This window comes from Rutilus rutilus (genome assembly GCF_951802725.1).
Source record: "Rutilus rutilus genome assembly, chromosome: 22".
Taxonomy (NCBI): Eukaryota; Metazoa; Chordata; class Actinopteri; order Cypriniformes; family Leuciscidae; genus Rutilus; species Rutilus rutilus.
Window position 1 is genome coordinate 19,564,258 of NC_140227.1, and position 16,774 is coordinate 19,581,031.

General features: G+C 37.8%; 1 protein-coding gene across 8 annotated transcripts in view; it reads right to left on the bottom strand.

Annotated features, from left to right (window-relative positions):
• The window catches only part of atp2b4 (ATPase plasma membrane Ca2+ transporting 4), a 133,060-nt gene that overhangs the window by 61,868 nt on the left and 54,418 nt on the right, over positions 1–16,774 (bottom strand). For all 8 annotated transcript variants that reach the window (XM_084395047.1, XM_084395050.1, XM_084395046.1 and 5 more), the window contains one exon: positions 3,737–4,080. In XM_084395047.1, the coding sequence (XP_084251173.1) occupies positions 3,737–3,932 (196 nt within the window). In that variant the 5' untranslated portion in view covers positions 3,933–4,080. The remainder of the gene's footprint in view (positions 1–3,736; positions 4,081–16,774) is intronic.

Consider the following 16,774-nt stretch of genomic DNA (forward strand, 5'->3'; position numbering starts at 1 on the left):
CACTAACGCCAGCTGACTCTGCATGGGCGCGCGTGTGTGTACAGTAATGTCATGAATGATGACTGATTTTATGGACTACATGCACACTTTAGTTTAGTTTTTTAATCAATTAGACTTTAAAATGTAGATGTTTGAAAACCGCCGAACTGACCCCAAACCAGCCCAAATTTTGTCCACCCGCCCAAATCCTTTTTTACCCGCACAATCAAATTCAAAACCGCCCAATTGGGCGGGAACCCGCCCAATCTGGCAACACTGAGTACAACCTGCAAAGTCTAAACACTGAGATAAGAGGTTGAAATTGTCTTTTGTCTTTATGATTTTGAGTCTTCTTGGGAGACCACAACCTAAATCGACCATAAATAGGACACAAATATCTGCAGAACCATTCATTCTTGAATGGACTGTAATGGTATTGGCTTTAGCGGTCTGTGTCATGCTGTAATGCAAACAGGAGTGGCCTGGATTTAAAAAAATAATACAGCAGACCAGTGATGATTCATTTTCCCTCAGAAGCCAAGTATGCAACAAGAGCTAACAGCGAGTCCAGTGCCAAACTAATACGCCTCTACTATCAATTTCAATGTTTTTACCTCTTTTAACAAATGTATGAAAGCAGTCAGACTTACACACCCCAGACAAAACCTGTTTATGCTATGTGATAAGATTGTAAAACCACATCAAAAGGTCTCCACAGCACCTTTAAAAGAAATGCTACTTTGCTTTTTCAACCCACTCCTAAATTTAAGGGTGAAAGAGAAAACATAATATTACCCTATAATAACCCCGTCAGTAAAATGAGTCATTTCTTGTGTGGGGAAGCCTGTACAGCTGTCCCTTCATTACTAAATGGAACCGAGTGATGATCTAAAATGTAATTAAGAACACAATGTGGAGCAAATGTCAATGCTAGAATGATCCAAGAGAGCCCATATGCTGAAGTGGAGATGAGAGCCCTGCCGGTGTTTGCTTAGCGCGATCACGCTGTTCATTAGGACGACAGCAAAGTCTAATCTCAACTTGCACCAACGGAGGTGAAATAAGACAGCCTTGATGACGTGACAAACTCGTTTATGATGAAACATCACTAAGGTCATTGGGTGGGAGGACTGTAGAGCCATTCTGTTAACTGGACTGCATATTCAGTGAGTGCTCCTGAATAGCTTATCTAAAGAAAAGCTGAACCTTAATGCTGACCTTCTAAAGATATGTCACCTTCAGTGCCACGGAAGTATCCTAAAATCTAGAGAATTGTTTAAGGGTTGACGTTAAACAACATTCCTGAGCCACGAAGCAAAACAAGAGTAGAATTATCTTGCCATCAAGTGTCACTTAAAGTGACAATTACTCAAAAACTCACTGTACATATGTAACACTTGATCAGGCTTTTCAACTTCAAATGCTTTAGATCAGGGTTTCTCAAACTCGGTCCTGGAGGGCCACTGTCCTGCACAGTTTAGCTCCAACCCTGATCAAACACACCTGAGCAAGCTATTCAATGTCTTCAGGATCACTAGAAACGCACAGCTCGGTGTGTTTGATCAGGGTCGGAGCTAAACTGTGCAGGACAGTGGCCCTCCAGGACCGAGTTTGAGAAACCCTGCTTTAGATGCTTCACTAAAATTACCATTACACTGAATTAAAAATGCACAAGCTAACCACTAGACCATGGTAGGGTGCAGAGGCTTTGCAGGACAGTACCTCTGTAGGGCTTATACTCCACTCAGCATCACAAGTGAAAGGAAGAGGGCGGCCATCTATAACAGCACAGAGGACGCAGAGAAAGCCTCTAGGTGGCTCTGGATCAAGAGAGCAGATCAGTGGGAGCTGAGGCTTGATCAACCTTAGCTGAGTCACCTGAGTGAGGGTGGATGATGTTCGAGAGACCCGAAACACCTGAGGTCACTGATGATGTGCCCTAGCGTAGCATCAGAACATGTTTCATTACATCTTGGCTATCTGTATGAAAAAATGTTCAAAGGACTAAAAAGTACCATGTTATAGGGATAAAAATGTATCTTAGTTTAAATAATATTATGGGGTTTGTTTGTAAATAAATCAGTAAATAAGTAAACAAAATCCGTAAATAAGTAAACAAATGAAATAAGTAAATACCTAATAAATACATAAAGTAACACATTAAATAAGCAAATAAAAGTAAAAAAGTAAAAAGAATAAAGTGAATAAATAAGTAAATAAATCATTACATAAACAAATAAAATAAGCAAAATAAATAAACAAATAAACTTTGTAGGTGCCAGAAATATAGCTCGTAGTTATTAACTTGTAGTTAACCCAAAATATTCCCTTAATGAATTTGAAGGTCAGCTGTGAAACCTAAGACTGAAGAACATTCCAAAGCAGTCTGGAACAAAGTAACTAAAATGCTTAAATCAGGAAAAGCGGTTCAATTACCCAGAAGTAGAAACATCAAATTACCAAAACACTATCTATAAAAGCCTGTCCCTCAAGACACTGATTGAAAAAGCAGACTGGATGTGAAACCATAAAGCAGTGAACAATCACAGAGCTCAGTAGAAGGGAACAAAAAGCAACCCATCTCAAAAGCTCTGCATAACACTGGCATGTATCTGAGGGTGGCACAAAAGCAGCCATTAATCTAAAGGAACCATGCAAAGCACGTCCGAAGTTGGCTCCAAATGCCCATGTGCTCCAGCTGTGATGCAAGAAAAGATTTTGTGGTCAGATGGCAACATGATTGAACTTTTCCAAAGCACAACACACAAACATAACACCACGTTGAGCGATTTTGCAGATTTTTTTTAATTAATTCGAATGTAATGTTTGCCACGATTTAATATTTTTAAATCGAGAAATCGCAGTTTTGAATAAAAATGTTAGCAAACGTTACAATTAGACATGCTGGCAATATGGCAATGATAACAGTTAAGAGAAGAAAATCTTAAGCAGCTGTTCACACAGAATGCAATATTGCATTGAAAAAACAAGATGTGGGCAGTGGAATAGGAAAAAAGCAGTTATTAGACGCAAGTTGCAGATACGCGCCGCGTTTTTAGAAAGCCGATTCATGGGTGAGACGCTGCAAAAGATGCTCACGAGTGCAACAGCCAAACACTTCCGCCAAACATAAAACAATAGAAAAGCAGCGCAATGGAATGCAAAAACCTGTACAGAAAATAACAGCACCTTTCAGCCTGTCACTATCATGCAAACATGACATATCAAACATACAGTACTACTGTATGTTTGATATGTCATATTTGCATGATAGTGACAGGCTGAAAGGTGCTGTTATTTTCTATTTTTACAACCTATTTGCTGTTAATAATAGCCTATTACTGTTTTTAAACTGTCATTTGTTTTATATTATTTAAAGTAAGTTTGTACAATATTTGCAGTCTTAACTTTTGCATAATTTCTGCAAAGATACTTAACTAAGTAATTTGTTTTACATTTACACCATGTTGATCACTTCAGGTGTGGTGCACTTGGAATATAACTTTTTTAACAAGATGTTAATAAAGAGAATGTTACTTAAATTATATTGCAGTTAACTATTTAAGTTAAACTAGTTAAACATATATATATAAAAAAAAAAATTGGAATTGAAATCATGAATTGATCAATAGTTCTAAAAAAAAAAAAAAAAGAGACTTAGTTTTTTTGCCATATCGCCCAGCCCTACGCACCAGTGCTTTCACCACTCTGTCAAGTGGTTGTGCATGTGTGGGTGTAGATCATCACTGCTTCTTACCCTCGATAGGTGAGGTCTTGAGCCTGCGGCAGATCCCTTGCACGTCTCCGTAGCATTCTGCAATCTTGTTGACCGCATCGCCACTGCGGAGCTCCATCAGGTCACGGAGATGCATTGTCGTGCAGCCAAAGTCCCCATCGTGGTCAACCTCGGTGACCGAGTTCCCCGGTGGGTGGTCTGCAGTGTTGTTAGCCATTTTGAGTTTCAGTCACAGCTCACGATGTGGGACTTCCAATCAATTAGCTTGTAAACGTAAGACTGAGTGATGAAGGAATGCTTCAGGTAGGTGATACAATGTTCCCAAGTTCAAGGGGTCTTGCTGTGCGAGATGTACCACAGAGAAACTGGAACAGAATGAGACAGACAGGTTTTAAATTATTTTGTAAATTAACTGAAAAACTGTTTGAACATTTTGTGACAGAACAAACAGACAGGAAATGTTGACACCATCTAAATGACTTGCAACACTTGTGCTTGTGAATGAAGTATCGTGATAAAATGGTGGGAAAAAGACAATGTTATGAAATACAGATTTTTTTCACACAGCAGTTCACATAAACTTCCTTGTGCGCTTTAACACTATATACAATACAATATACAGATGCAACCCATACAATGTACCAAATTTGCACATCTAATGGGAATCTCCATCTCAGATCCAGTTTCTATCCTTTGCAGTCATACATAATTTACTCCTGGAGCAATCCATAGTTTGGGAGCAAATAAAAGTGTTTACTGTTTTGTCACCAGTCTCCAATCCCACAAAAACAGAGGTAGAAAGAGAGGGCACTGGGTTCTAAATAAGCTGGCAGTTACAAAAAAACAAACAAACCAAAAAACTCTGGCAATATCAGAGATAAGGGGTTCTGTGTTGCTGTGAGATACGGGAGCTTCCAACTCTGTCGGGTTTTCTTATGCACACAGAATATGAAAAATAGAGGTCACTCTTTGATGTGTGCTAGCAGTGATCCGAGATGAAATTTTGGACTGGGATTCATCTACCAGTGCTATGGCCAATTTCCCACTATCACACTTGTACAGTCAGTGATGGTAGCCATAAAAAGCAAAGCGCTGGATACTGGAAAGCCCTGAGGTGGATTTTAACCCAGATTGGATTACTTTCCACTCCTTCAGCATCAGTCAAGCTTTAGCCTCACTGTACACTGCATTGACCTCTTAACCTCAGAAGAGATATCAGACCAGGGTGGTTTTATTCTGAGCAAAGTGACCTGATTCTTGTGTTTAAACATGAATGAACTGCCAAAGTCAATGATACTTCCCTGTCTTCAGCATTATTTTATCCCTGCCGCTAAAGGTCTCATAGTTTAAAGTACTGAGGTCAAATTTTAAAAACACATCTCCATTGTTCTGTTTTATGAACAAGTGTGTGTTTGAACAAACTGAATTAGACAGGACAGAGTACAGCTTATTGAGTTTAGTTCTAACATTAGTACTAATGTAACGGATGTCTGTAAATGTCTAAATGCCACAAGAACAAGCTCTACAATGTTTCCAAACAAATGTCATCCATTGCCCAAGGCATTGAGAGAGGTCATTACCAAGCCTTCAGATCAGCAGAGCACATAAAATGTTTGAGTGCTTCTGTGGAGGAAAAAACTATATCTATAAAGCAATGTCACATGCCATGCTTAAGAGGACCCACCCAAGTTCATCTCTGATAGTAGGAATAGAACTGAGAACTCATTTTTTGCATTTTATGAGGAAGAAAGCCTGTGCAAAACTCACCACTACGATATTAGTGTTGCAGGTGGTTTAGTTTGTTTAAGTTAATGTTTTTTTAAAAGTTCTATGTGGTTGTTTGGATTTAATTCTACCTAAGAAATATCATCAGTATTCTTTCCATTCAAAGTCTGAACCACACAGAGTTTTGAACATACAATTTTTCAGCTAATATTTTTTTCAGCTGTTACTCTTTAATAAAAATAAATGTACATCTGCATCCCAAATCAAGTTCAAGCTACTGCTACTGTCAACTCAAGCTACTGTCAATTGCGCATTTCCAAGAGATTCATCTTTGCAGCATGAACACCTTGGATGAGTAACACACCAAAGTTCTAATTTTAGGAGTTTGTTCAAGTTCCTAAACAATTATGAGCGATAGTAATAGTGATGCTTGCCATAGCAAACACTACTTATGTAAAAGCTACGCCCTAGGGGTGGGAATGTTTTGGTACCTCAAGATTCGACTCAAATCAATTCTTGGTCACAATTGATATAGATTGATATGATAGCCTATGCATAGATTTGATTCTAGTTTACGGTTTTGCATTAGTTTTCCTATTTGACTGTGGTAAACAGTTTAATAGGTCTTGAAAAAAAAAAAAAAATCCCACCTAATTAAATGTGAACCTTGAAATGTATCTAGTTTTTCTAGCCATTTTAGTCAACCAAATATTATTATTAAGCTGACTTTATATGACTTTAAGCTGATTAAGCAATCATTACACACATGACTGGCAGTCTTCTGTAACAAAGCAAGGCAGGCCATTTTTATTTTATTTTTGATAAACAAACGAAGAATGGTATAGGAACAAAGAAACAAAGAATGATATAGGAACAAAGAAACACATTTTTCAGGTACAGTAGCATAGGTTTATTTAGTAAGAAATACTACAGAAATTGTATAATCAAATGTAAAAAAAAAAAAAAACCACTAGTCTACACTGTATGAATTAAATATAATTTGATTCATATTAAAGATACAAAAGTGATTCAGTCAAAAACATTCATAAACATTAATAAAACAGACGACAACAGTTTATGAGGCTGCTGTCCCTTTAAGAATGAATGCACGGATCTAATATACAGTTACAGGGCTCGCAAAATCGCTAGCCTGACGTCCCGGGGCTATTGTGTTTTCCAGTCGGGCTACCAAAATGCATAACCGGCCTGCCCGATGGGCTATCTGAAATAGTGTTCGCTTCAGTCTTGTTATAATCAGATTCAGTGTGTTCTTCATCTTCAATCCGCAGCGGCGCCGAGCAGAGCGCACTTCAGAATCAGAGGACTAATAATGTGTATTAAACGTGACTGTAACGTGACTAATAATTAGTTTACTGTCACTGTGAGGGGACATTAACAGAGCATTAACAAAGCCGTTTTCATCATGTTACTAGGCACAAGATTAATAATGAATGTGTGCATGTTGAGAATTAATATACAATTTGTTTTAATTTCAGTAAATTAAAAAAGTTCAGCTTTAGGAGGGGAAGAGACAGGGCAAGATGAGGAGACTGAGAGAAAAAGAAAGTGATGGATAAGAAGTGAGAGCAGGTACTGACACAATCTACTGCCCGCTGACATTGTTTTAAAGCTATTTCTTATCCTTTTTTGGCCTTCAAACGTCTTGAAATGGACATATCAGAGAAATAAAAAATGTGAACCCCCTAATAACCTTAAATGTAGGACCTCTTTGATTATAAAGCCCTGTCTACGACCCTGTATTAGGAATAAGATCAATAATGAATGCGTACATATTGTGAATGAATTTAATAAACTTAGGCTACCTAGCTTTCCTAGTAGCTTTCAGTAAATGAATGCGTCTGAGAAAATGATTCATAAATCAACCTATCAGTTGACCCTATGTTTACTTTCTTCACTGACAGACAAAAATGAAAAGCCTATATCAGTCAAAGCTCAGCTTTAGGAGGGGAAGAGACAGAGCAAGAGAAAAACAAAGAGAATAGGAGTGTGATGCTGATGAGGAGAGAAAAATAATCAGCTGCCCACTTACATGGTTTTAAAGCTATTGTTATCCAATTTTGTTGGCCTTCAAAACATCTTAAAATGCACATATGTAGATCAGAGAAATCAAAATGTCAAAATTCCGTGATGATAAACTCAGTGATGATAAAACCCTGCCATCTGCATGTTAATGAAACTAGTTAATAGGGAGCATTAGACCCTAAACCGTTACCCCTTTTTTTTTCTTTTTTTTTTAGCATACCCTCATTGGGGGCCAAGCCACAGACACAGACTGATTCATGTTCCATACTGGTCACACACATTTCAGTTCAGTTAGAACCAGATGCATATTTGATGATATTTGTGTTTTGAAAAAGTTTTTGATTCATTGTTTTGCCTCCTAACCAATTTTCTACATTAAAAATTGTCTTTTTATCTGGCCTAGTAAAATTCATTTCGGGCTACCAAAATCTGAATAGTGCCTTCCCGAAGGGCTACCACCGATTTTGAAATTTTGCGAGCCCTGAGTTACATATCTGATTTTCTCCTAACCGCTTATGCACACATAGGACATAACAGACTGTGTTCACACGAATACTCCACACAATGTGCATTTTGACATCATTGTGTGTGTATTTGACCATGCAAGCGCAAAAAGCTTTGAATGAGAACTGAATTCAGGATTGCATGCATCTGAGAGGTGGCATCTGTGCGCGCCCTTAGGCTGTGTCCTTCAGCGTGAGCACCACATTGAGTCCTTTTTCGCAGCTTGTCAACACTAACATGTCAATAACTTTTAATACTGCTAAATCGCTATTTGAAATTTGTGAATTAATGCGAGCGAATCGGATATATATATATATATATATATATATATATATATATATATATATATATATATATATATATATATGTGTGGCTTGCTACGATAGTCGGTGTTACCGGTGTTCAGAACTGATTACATCTGCGGCACTGCTCCCCCCACCGTCGATGTAATTTAGATTTTTTTTTTTGTAATAAAATAATTTAGTTCAGTTAGAGAACAGACACTACAATTAAAACCTGAACAAGTCTGCTTAATAAATCGTGAGCTAAAAGAGAGTCCCAGCACAGATCAGCAGCAGTCGTCAGATTTCATTTATCATGAGTGAGGAACTGACTGACAAGATGGCGGAATATTTGGTGTCAAAGCGAAATGTAAAAGGGCCTATTTAATCGAATTTGTCATTCGATGAATCGGTTTTGTCAATGTCATAATCGGTTTTGTTATTGTGTTTTTCATTAAGAATAATAAGGCTATTGAACTCACAATTCCCACCCCAAAAATGGCACTAATTTAAAAGTGAAACTAAAATGCGCACGGCCATTCATAATGGTGCATGTCCACGGATGCGGAGAGAGCAGAACATAGCGAGCGTTTTCAGTTAATTCCTATCTACCATATATATATATATATATATATATATATATATATATATATATATATATATATATATATATATATATCGATCAATCAACATTTATTTATTGAGCACATTTAAAAACAACACAAGTTGACCAAAGTCAGTGCAGTCTAGTAACATGGAGCCAAAACTACACGCTAATGCAAATCAATCCACCCTTCATCGCCTCTGTAAAATTAAGATTCTCATGCCACCTTTTTATACCGAAGAATCACCAATGAAAAACCAGAATGAAAAATAGGGCTATTTCCAACAACATCATACTATACAAGTGGGTGGTACAACATTCCATGAAAAATACTACAAGATAACCATTTGCCAAGGTCATACGGCTTAACCAATCTAACAACAGCCCTTTTGTGTGGAGGCCTGACAGTTGCACTGACTTTAGCAAAAGAACGGTGCAATTTATCACACAGTCCCTGAGGTGCATTTAACGAATCATTTTAAATGCTTTGAGCTTTCTTACAATGAATTTAGAGGATGAGCTCAGCCCAAAAAGCCATTTGCATGCATCAAAATGAAACAGCTGCAGGCTGAAGAAGTGCAATAGGCCTGGCATATAAAACCAGCATTTTCGCTCTGTGTGTAGATTTGGTGAATGTGCAACCAAATAGGTCCAAAGGTTGTTAGCTGACACAACATGGTTGACAGTTTAATATATGTGGAAGAAAAGGCCTACTGTGGGCCATTCCATGTGAGCACAACTTAAATATTTATGTCTATTTTTAAGGCTGGGTAAAATATTTTATGATTATGTTCTGCATTTGAATAATCACAATTAGGGCTGTGCGATATAGCTAAAACATGTTTCATATCGTTCGGTATCGATAATTATTGAATTTTTTTATAACCTTTTACTTTAAGACAAGCAGAAAAGTTTGAATTTAAACCACAGTTTAAAAAAATATATATAATTATCCACATTATTAACGCAAACAACAAATAATAGTTTTAGCAGTCAAAAACAAAAATATGTAAACAAAAATATCTTCTTTATGTCTTATATTAAGATAAAAAGGTAAGTGTTAAAGAAACTCTTGAACTTAAATAAAATGTTACAAAATGTGTGCAAAAGTGTAAACGTAGAACAAATCAAGGTAAACTTTGAGGTAGATCAACATCTGTAATAAGTAGGGGTATAACGGTTCACAAATTCATGGTCAGTGGTGTCACTGTTCGGTACGTTTTCGATACAGCAAAAAGAAAGAAATGCCAGAAAAAAAAAAGAAAAAAAATGCATTGTGTGAGTTTTCCTACATCTTGAAACTTAGTTTTATAAATGGGGGTAAACTTTGAAGGATGAACAAATAATGTTTTGGTCATCACATTAAAAATAACATTTACATATGATAATATTTGAGTTTTTAAGTGCTGGAAAAAGATGTGTGACATACTTGAAAGCATTTTACTATTCCTGCCAAACTTCCATGGTTACAGTTTGTGTTACTACATTAAATCCATGGTGAATGTTGCTGATCTGTGGACTTAAAGCCTATAGTTCATTCATGGCACAATGTTTCTCTTGATTTCCACGTCAGCGCTGTTTGATCCGTTAATAACGGAGAAATTTTAATGTTTCTCACTAGATCTCACAGCGATGTTATTACTTCAGAGGTGAATTCAAAGGCTTTCTTTACTGGATCTCTTAGCGTTGTGTAGTAACAGTGTCGCTTGATCAAAATCGGCTCGGGCTACACTGACATTGATGGTCCAAACTGATAAACGGTCCGTGAAGCACAAAATAATGAGTAGCGCAGTTTCGTTCCACTTTCATTTCGTTTGCCATTTGATGTTGGGCAACAGTGGTCGCGGATGGTCAGTGGTTGGGATGTCAATGCGGTGACACAACCGAACACGAGAGCAACGCAACCTGACTGTTTAGATCTTACTGGTTGTTTGCACGCTGATTTATCAAAACATCTGATAGGCTATTTAAGATCTCCGGGTGATGCGCACACATTTTAATAAAAATATCGACCGCCATATAGAATGTTTTTTATATCGTTACCGACAATGGAGTACCGTGTATAAATGTGACCAGTCACGGAAAGTAGGGACACAAGTCGGTTCTGGGGCATTTTGAGTTATTCGCATATTCTGAAAGTGTAGTATTCAAGCTTTCCAACGATGTGTAACACATGGAAATCTGATAATATTTGGAGAAGTTGTGGCCATTTGAAGGTAGGCACTCAAAAAAACTGAAATGGTAGAAATCTGCTTCTAAAGATTGGCAAGTTCTCACCCTTCTGGGAATGACAATAGGGCTCATTTACATCTCATTTAGAAAAGTCATACCCCCTGTAAAGCTCCCCCGTCTCCCCCTCCCCCCTGAATGTACCAATTCTACCAATTCTCTAAATAAAACATCTCCAGGTAACTGGCAGAGCATTCATTTCGTTCGTTTTTTAAATAAGATACTAGCGCTGAAATGTGTTTTTTTTTTTAATCAAGTGATCAAAGTGCTCGTTGCCGCTGCGATCAGTGGTGCAGATACAGTGTTTACTCGTGTGGCTCGCGCACACACTGCATTGTCTTCACTCGACGCGCGCTTCAATCCGTTGCGTTGCGGATACTCTCTATTCGTTCTGTTGAAATAACAAAATAATTCAAACGTTTGCGTGTCCCTGCTTGATATACAACCACTGATGAACAATCATTTTGATGAGAGAAAAAAAACTATACGAAAAAAAAAAAACCTATACAAAGGCGGATTCGAACTCTCAATCTCTGACACGGCTGGCAAAAGCTCTACCACTGTACCATTCATATACACATTAATTTTACAGGCGGATCTATGTATTGGCACTGACAACATGTATTAGGCTACATCTCATTAAACGACAAATTAAACCCCATGTAACCTACTATTTAAATCGATTGCTGGACATCGTAATGTTATTGGCGTCCATCTTCATTGAATTTTGAAATCAGATAGAGCCGGCCAGAGCGCTGCATAATAAGTAGCCACGCCGGCTTATTCAGTATGGAAATACGCACCGACAATGACACGCCCCTACTGCGTGCTAGAATCTCCGAAAAACAAGCCGATTTCAACATCAAAATGTACGCTTTTAAATATACCAATACTGCTATCTCAAACATGGAGAGGCTTCTTCGTGATCTCAACTAACAGATTCTGCAAAAAAACGAAAATCACCAATTTTGAAAAAAAAAAAAAACGCTTCTTTCTCATTTTGCTCGAAAGTTGTGCTGCCGACTTGTGTCCCTGGTTTCCGTGACGGGTCACAAATACCGATACCGTTTTATCGCCCAGCCCTAATCACAGTATTGATATTTAAATTCCATGCAGTCTGCCTGCAATACCAAGCATAAAAATAAAGCCAGTGGTCTGATTCTCAAGCCATTTCTTTGTGATTTTAAAAACATACAGTGTGACCTCTGTAAGCTGATTCACAGAATGAATGACTCTTATGGAGCAGGAACTTTTAATGAAGAGTTCAAAAAGATGAATTACTGATTTGAATCGTTTTTTTTTATTGTTTCCTAAAACTGCTAAAAATAGTATTTCAGTATTAAAATAAAGCAGAAATAAAAAAAAAAAATATATATATATATAAATATTGGTGCTGGCAAAATTAACGCGTTAGTGCATGCAATAAAAAAAAAAAAACAGTTTAACGTGTTAAAAATATTGAACGCAGCATCTGTTTTTCCGGTCATCCTTTGGTTAGCGTTAGGCTACATTAGGCTATATGATCATGCTCTTATTCTTGCAAATGCTTCTAAAACATTCACGCACGATGAGACACAAAATAGAAACCAGTGCTGTACTGGCGCGCGTCTGTGAATCTTCTGTCTGTGACACACACATGACTTGTACGCACAGAAAGCCCCTTCAGACAGCGCTTAGACAAAAACAAAAAATAATGCCAAATTGCCTGTTTTGTCGAGTATCTCGCAAACAGTCTTGAATTAAATTAAGTCTTAAATGAACGTAAAGAGTTGTGAGAAAATGGGACGCGTGTCTTGTGGCAGGTCTTGAAGTGACGATATGGTATACACTAAACTCTCAAACCTGCTGAGTTCTTTTTCGTGGCTTATTGCGTTTAAACCAGGATTCCTCAAACTCGGTCCTGGAGGGCCGCTGTCCTGCACAGTTTAGCTCCAACACCGATCAAACACACCTGAGCAAGCTAATCAATGTCTTCAGGATCACTAGAAACTCACAGCTAGCTGTGTTTGATCAGGGTTGGAGCTAAACTGTGCAGGACAGTGGCCCTCCAGGACCGAGTTTGAGGAACCCTGGTTTAAACGGTCAAATTCACATAAATATGTCAAAATGTCCTTTTTGGCGAGTATTCACGTAAACACAGTCGGTTATGTCTGAAGTAAATGTAAACAGTAGAGAAAGAAAACATGATGTCTGTCCTAATAAAGTTGCTGCTGTCTGTTAAATAAAAAAAAAAAAACTAGACTGAATAACTTGTAACTTTAATTGTAAGAATAAATCAGCATTTATTTATTTTACACAATAAAGACTATCCAGTGTTATTTTAGATTTGATCACTTTGTTAAATTTCTGTGGTATTTCTTACATTAATACTACTGTTAGACATACCTGAAAAACTTTAGGCACTGTTTATTTGTTCTTTTATTACTGACAGTTCAATATTCAATTAAAGGTTTGAAATCAAGCTTCCTTGTAGTACTGTGTGTAAGCTATTGTATACTGCAGTGTTTCCCAACCTTTTTTCAGTCAAGGCACCCTTTAAAATTTAAAAAAATGTGTGGCACCCTACACTAGTGTTGTCACGATACTACTTTGATACTATACCTTGAAATGTATACATTTTCAATACCACAGGGAAGAACTGCTGTATAGGCCTACTGTCATATAGATATATTTAATATTATCACATTTTTTTGTCCATGCATTTAAAGTCTAGGAAATCATTCATTTCTTCTGAAGAGATCACTTTACATGATGACATATTTAATATGTAAGAAATAAGTACAATATGTAAGAATTTTGCATTAAAATATCCCAAAATCTCAAGGCCAGTGTTATATTTTTTGTTAAGGTGATTACTTACAATATCCCAATTTTTTCCAACTATTTTTAAATCGTGAGAAAATTGCGATTTTAACCAAGGAAACGGGGCGTTAGAGCAGGGGGGAGCTGGGAGTCGCCAGTCAATTGCATCATATCCGCGTTACCCTCGGTTTCCGCTCGTACTGCGTGGAGTCCTGGACAAATGCGGAAGTTGTAGTTGTAGCGTCTATCAAGCAACAAACGTTAGCTTGTTTCGTACAGTCGTTATGGAACACAGTCATTCTTTACCGATTTTAGCTGTTTCCGTCGACAAAGCATGCTTAATTTTATATTCAAATGTAGCATTCGGTAATAGTTATGTTTATGTAAGGAAAGTATTATTGCTTTAGATTTGTGTATAGTTTATTGACATTGTTTATGGCCATGTAAATAAACATAGCATTTGTTATACATAAAGATTAATCAGTATTTTGTCAAATGATGTGGGTATGTTCGAATGTACTTTTACAACATTTGTTTAGAACACGTAAAACTGCGCAGTGTTATCACAACAAGGAATTCGACATACAGTAACATCTATGATAACCAATGTAGTATTAAACCTTACTTTTCTTGCGGTTAATTCATTTTAATGAAATACAAGTGTGATGAGGTCCAAGAGTCAGGAAGGAAGAAGACATGGGTCGGCGTGACTGGGACTCATACTTTATTAAAATAAAGCAAAACAAACAAAAGTCGCGCACACCGCGCATTCACCGTGGCAACCGCGACGGCTCAAAACATTCAAAAATGAGAGCTTGGATCCACCAGTTCGCTTTCTCTGCGTCCAATTTTCTCTTCAGTCTCTCTCTCTCGTTCCAGCGCGTGGCTTATAAGCGGTCTCTCCACGCCGATCACTGCAATAAGACACAGGTGTTCGTCATTTGCACTTGATCTACTTGCGTCCCGGTCGTCTCTTCTCTCTCCCATTACAGACCGCGCTGAACCACGCCCTCCTCGCCACAAAAAGCATGTCATTAAACGCAACATTTATAAAAATAGAACTTAGCCTCATCCATGAACATGATTTTTCGATTCCCGTCTGACTGATTTACATCCACGGTGGAGTTGAAAACAACAGTTCCCATCATTCCACGCTCCTTCACATCGTCATCAAGCTACGCCGTTGTTGTTGTTTGGAATGTAGCGCCCTCTAGGGGCAAAAAATTCATGCATATTGTACCTTTAAACTGAAAAACATTAAAAATCGCACGCGTTACCGTTGACAGCAGCACGGACATAACCGATGTGTTTATGTGAATATGCGGCAAGACGGACGTTGTGACAATGTTTTCGTGTGTATTTGACAGTAAGCGCAACAATGAAAAATAGGCAGCTTTATGTGGACGCACTGGGAATGAGGCATGGGAATAAAAATCGCAAGCGCAACCTCCGCAATTCAACGCCGAAAACTTATGAATTGCATTTTTATTATAAATTTGTGCGCATTATTTGTTGTTATTAGAGACTTCCGACGATCCGAGATTGATGGTAAAATTGTTTTGTTTGTTTTTTTACACATTTTAGCAATTTTTAAATGTTTGATGGAGTTTTTACACAGCACCCCTGCTCTCGTCTGAAGGCACCCCGGTTGGGAAACGCTGGTATACTGAGTAATATATATACTGAGTGAGCAACCACTAAGGTGAGACAAATGTAACGCTAGCCTAATTGATCAGTTTATATTGAATAAAAGACTAAATTAAAATGTTTATTATAAAGTGATCATGTCTCTTCAGAAGATGGATTAAACCGCTTGATTGATTTGGATTACAGTTAAAATGTGTTGCACTTTTTGAAACTTGAAAACACAGATTGACAAGAATTTGCAATGGATGGACAAAATTATTATTAGATATTAAAATTATTTATATGGCAGTATACATGGCAGTTTTTCCCTGAGATATCGAAAATGGTGTCGAATATCAATATTTTTTAAGGTATTGTATCGAAGTTAGAAATTTCAGTATCGTGACAACGCTAATCCTTACATGGCCTTCTCATTTTCATCAATAAGCATACATTGGCACAAACTGTACAATAAAAGATGCTAAAACCCAAGCAAGCCTGACTAAAATAGACACTAGTGACAACATGTCAAGGGAAGAGTTGGGTGACTTCACTTCCTACAAATGGGTCTTTATGCATCCCTTCACCATGACCGCAGTCTCCATGACCTCATATGAAGCTGCAAACATCTGATTGCAAAGCAGAATGTTGTTCTGGCAAGACGACACAATGGCCTGGAGGTCCTCTTGCTGTGATACACATTTACAATAAAAAGTTATAGCCTATAGAAAGTTCATCAGTAAATTGTAGCGCACACAAAGTCAAAATGGATTTCAAAGCTCATTTGGGTAGTGATGCTCAACATAAAAGCATTAATTCCCTGTAGCAGTCATCAGACACATGGTTAAGTAAAGAAAGGTTGGCGTCTGCTTAATCTCAATGGTGGTGGAATAACGTGGCTGTGTAAATTGAGAAGAGGGTGCACAAAGTAGTTCACACTCCACATCCCAGTGTGAGCGTGAGGATGGTAAGACACTGAGAGGATTAAAGCATCTGAGCTCGGGCTGTATCGCTATGGCTGAACGTGTGGATCAAGCTGGAGAATATGGAGGATGGGGAGTGGTTGTGGTGGTGATATAGAGGGGCTGCGAGACACTGGGGGAGTGCAAAAGTGGGCAGGGACATCCGGGTGAGTGGAAGATGCCAAAGTAAGGGAGGGAGGAAGGAAATAAGAGTCAGGCATTGCTGTGAGATTAAAGTGTATGAGCAGTCACTGGTAGGCAGCAGATGTAAATCATGGCCACA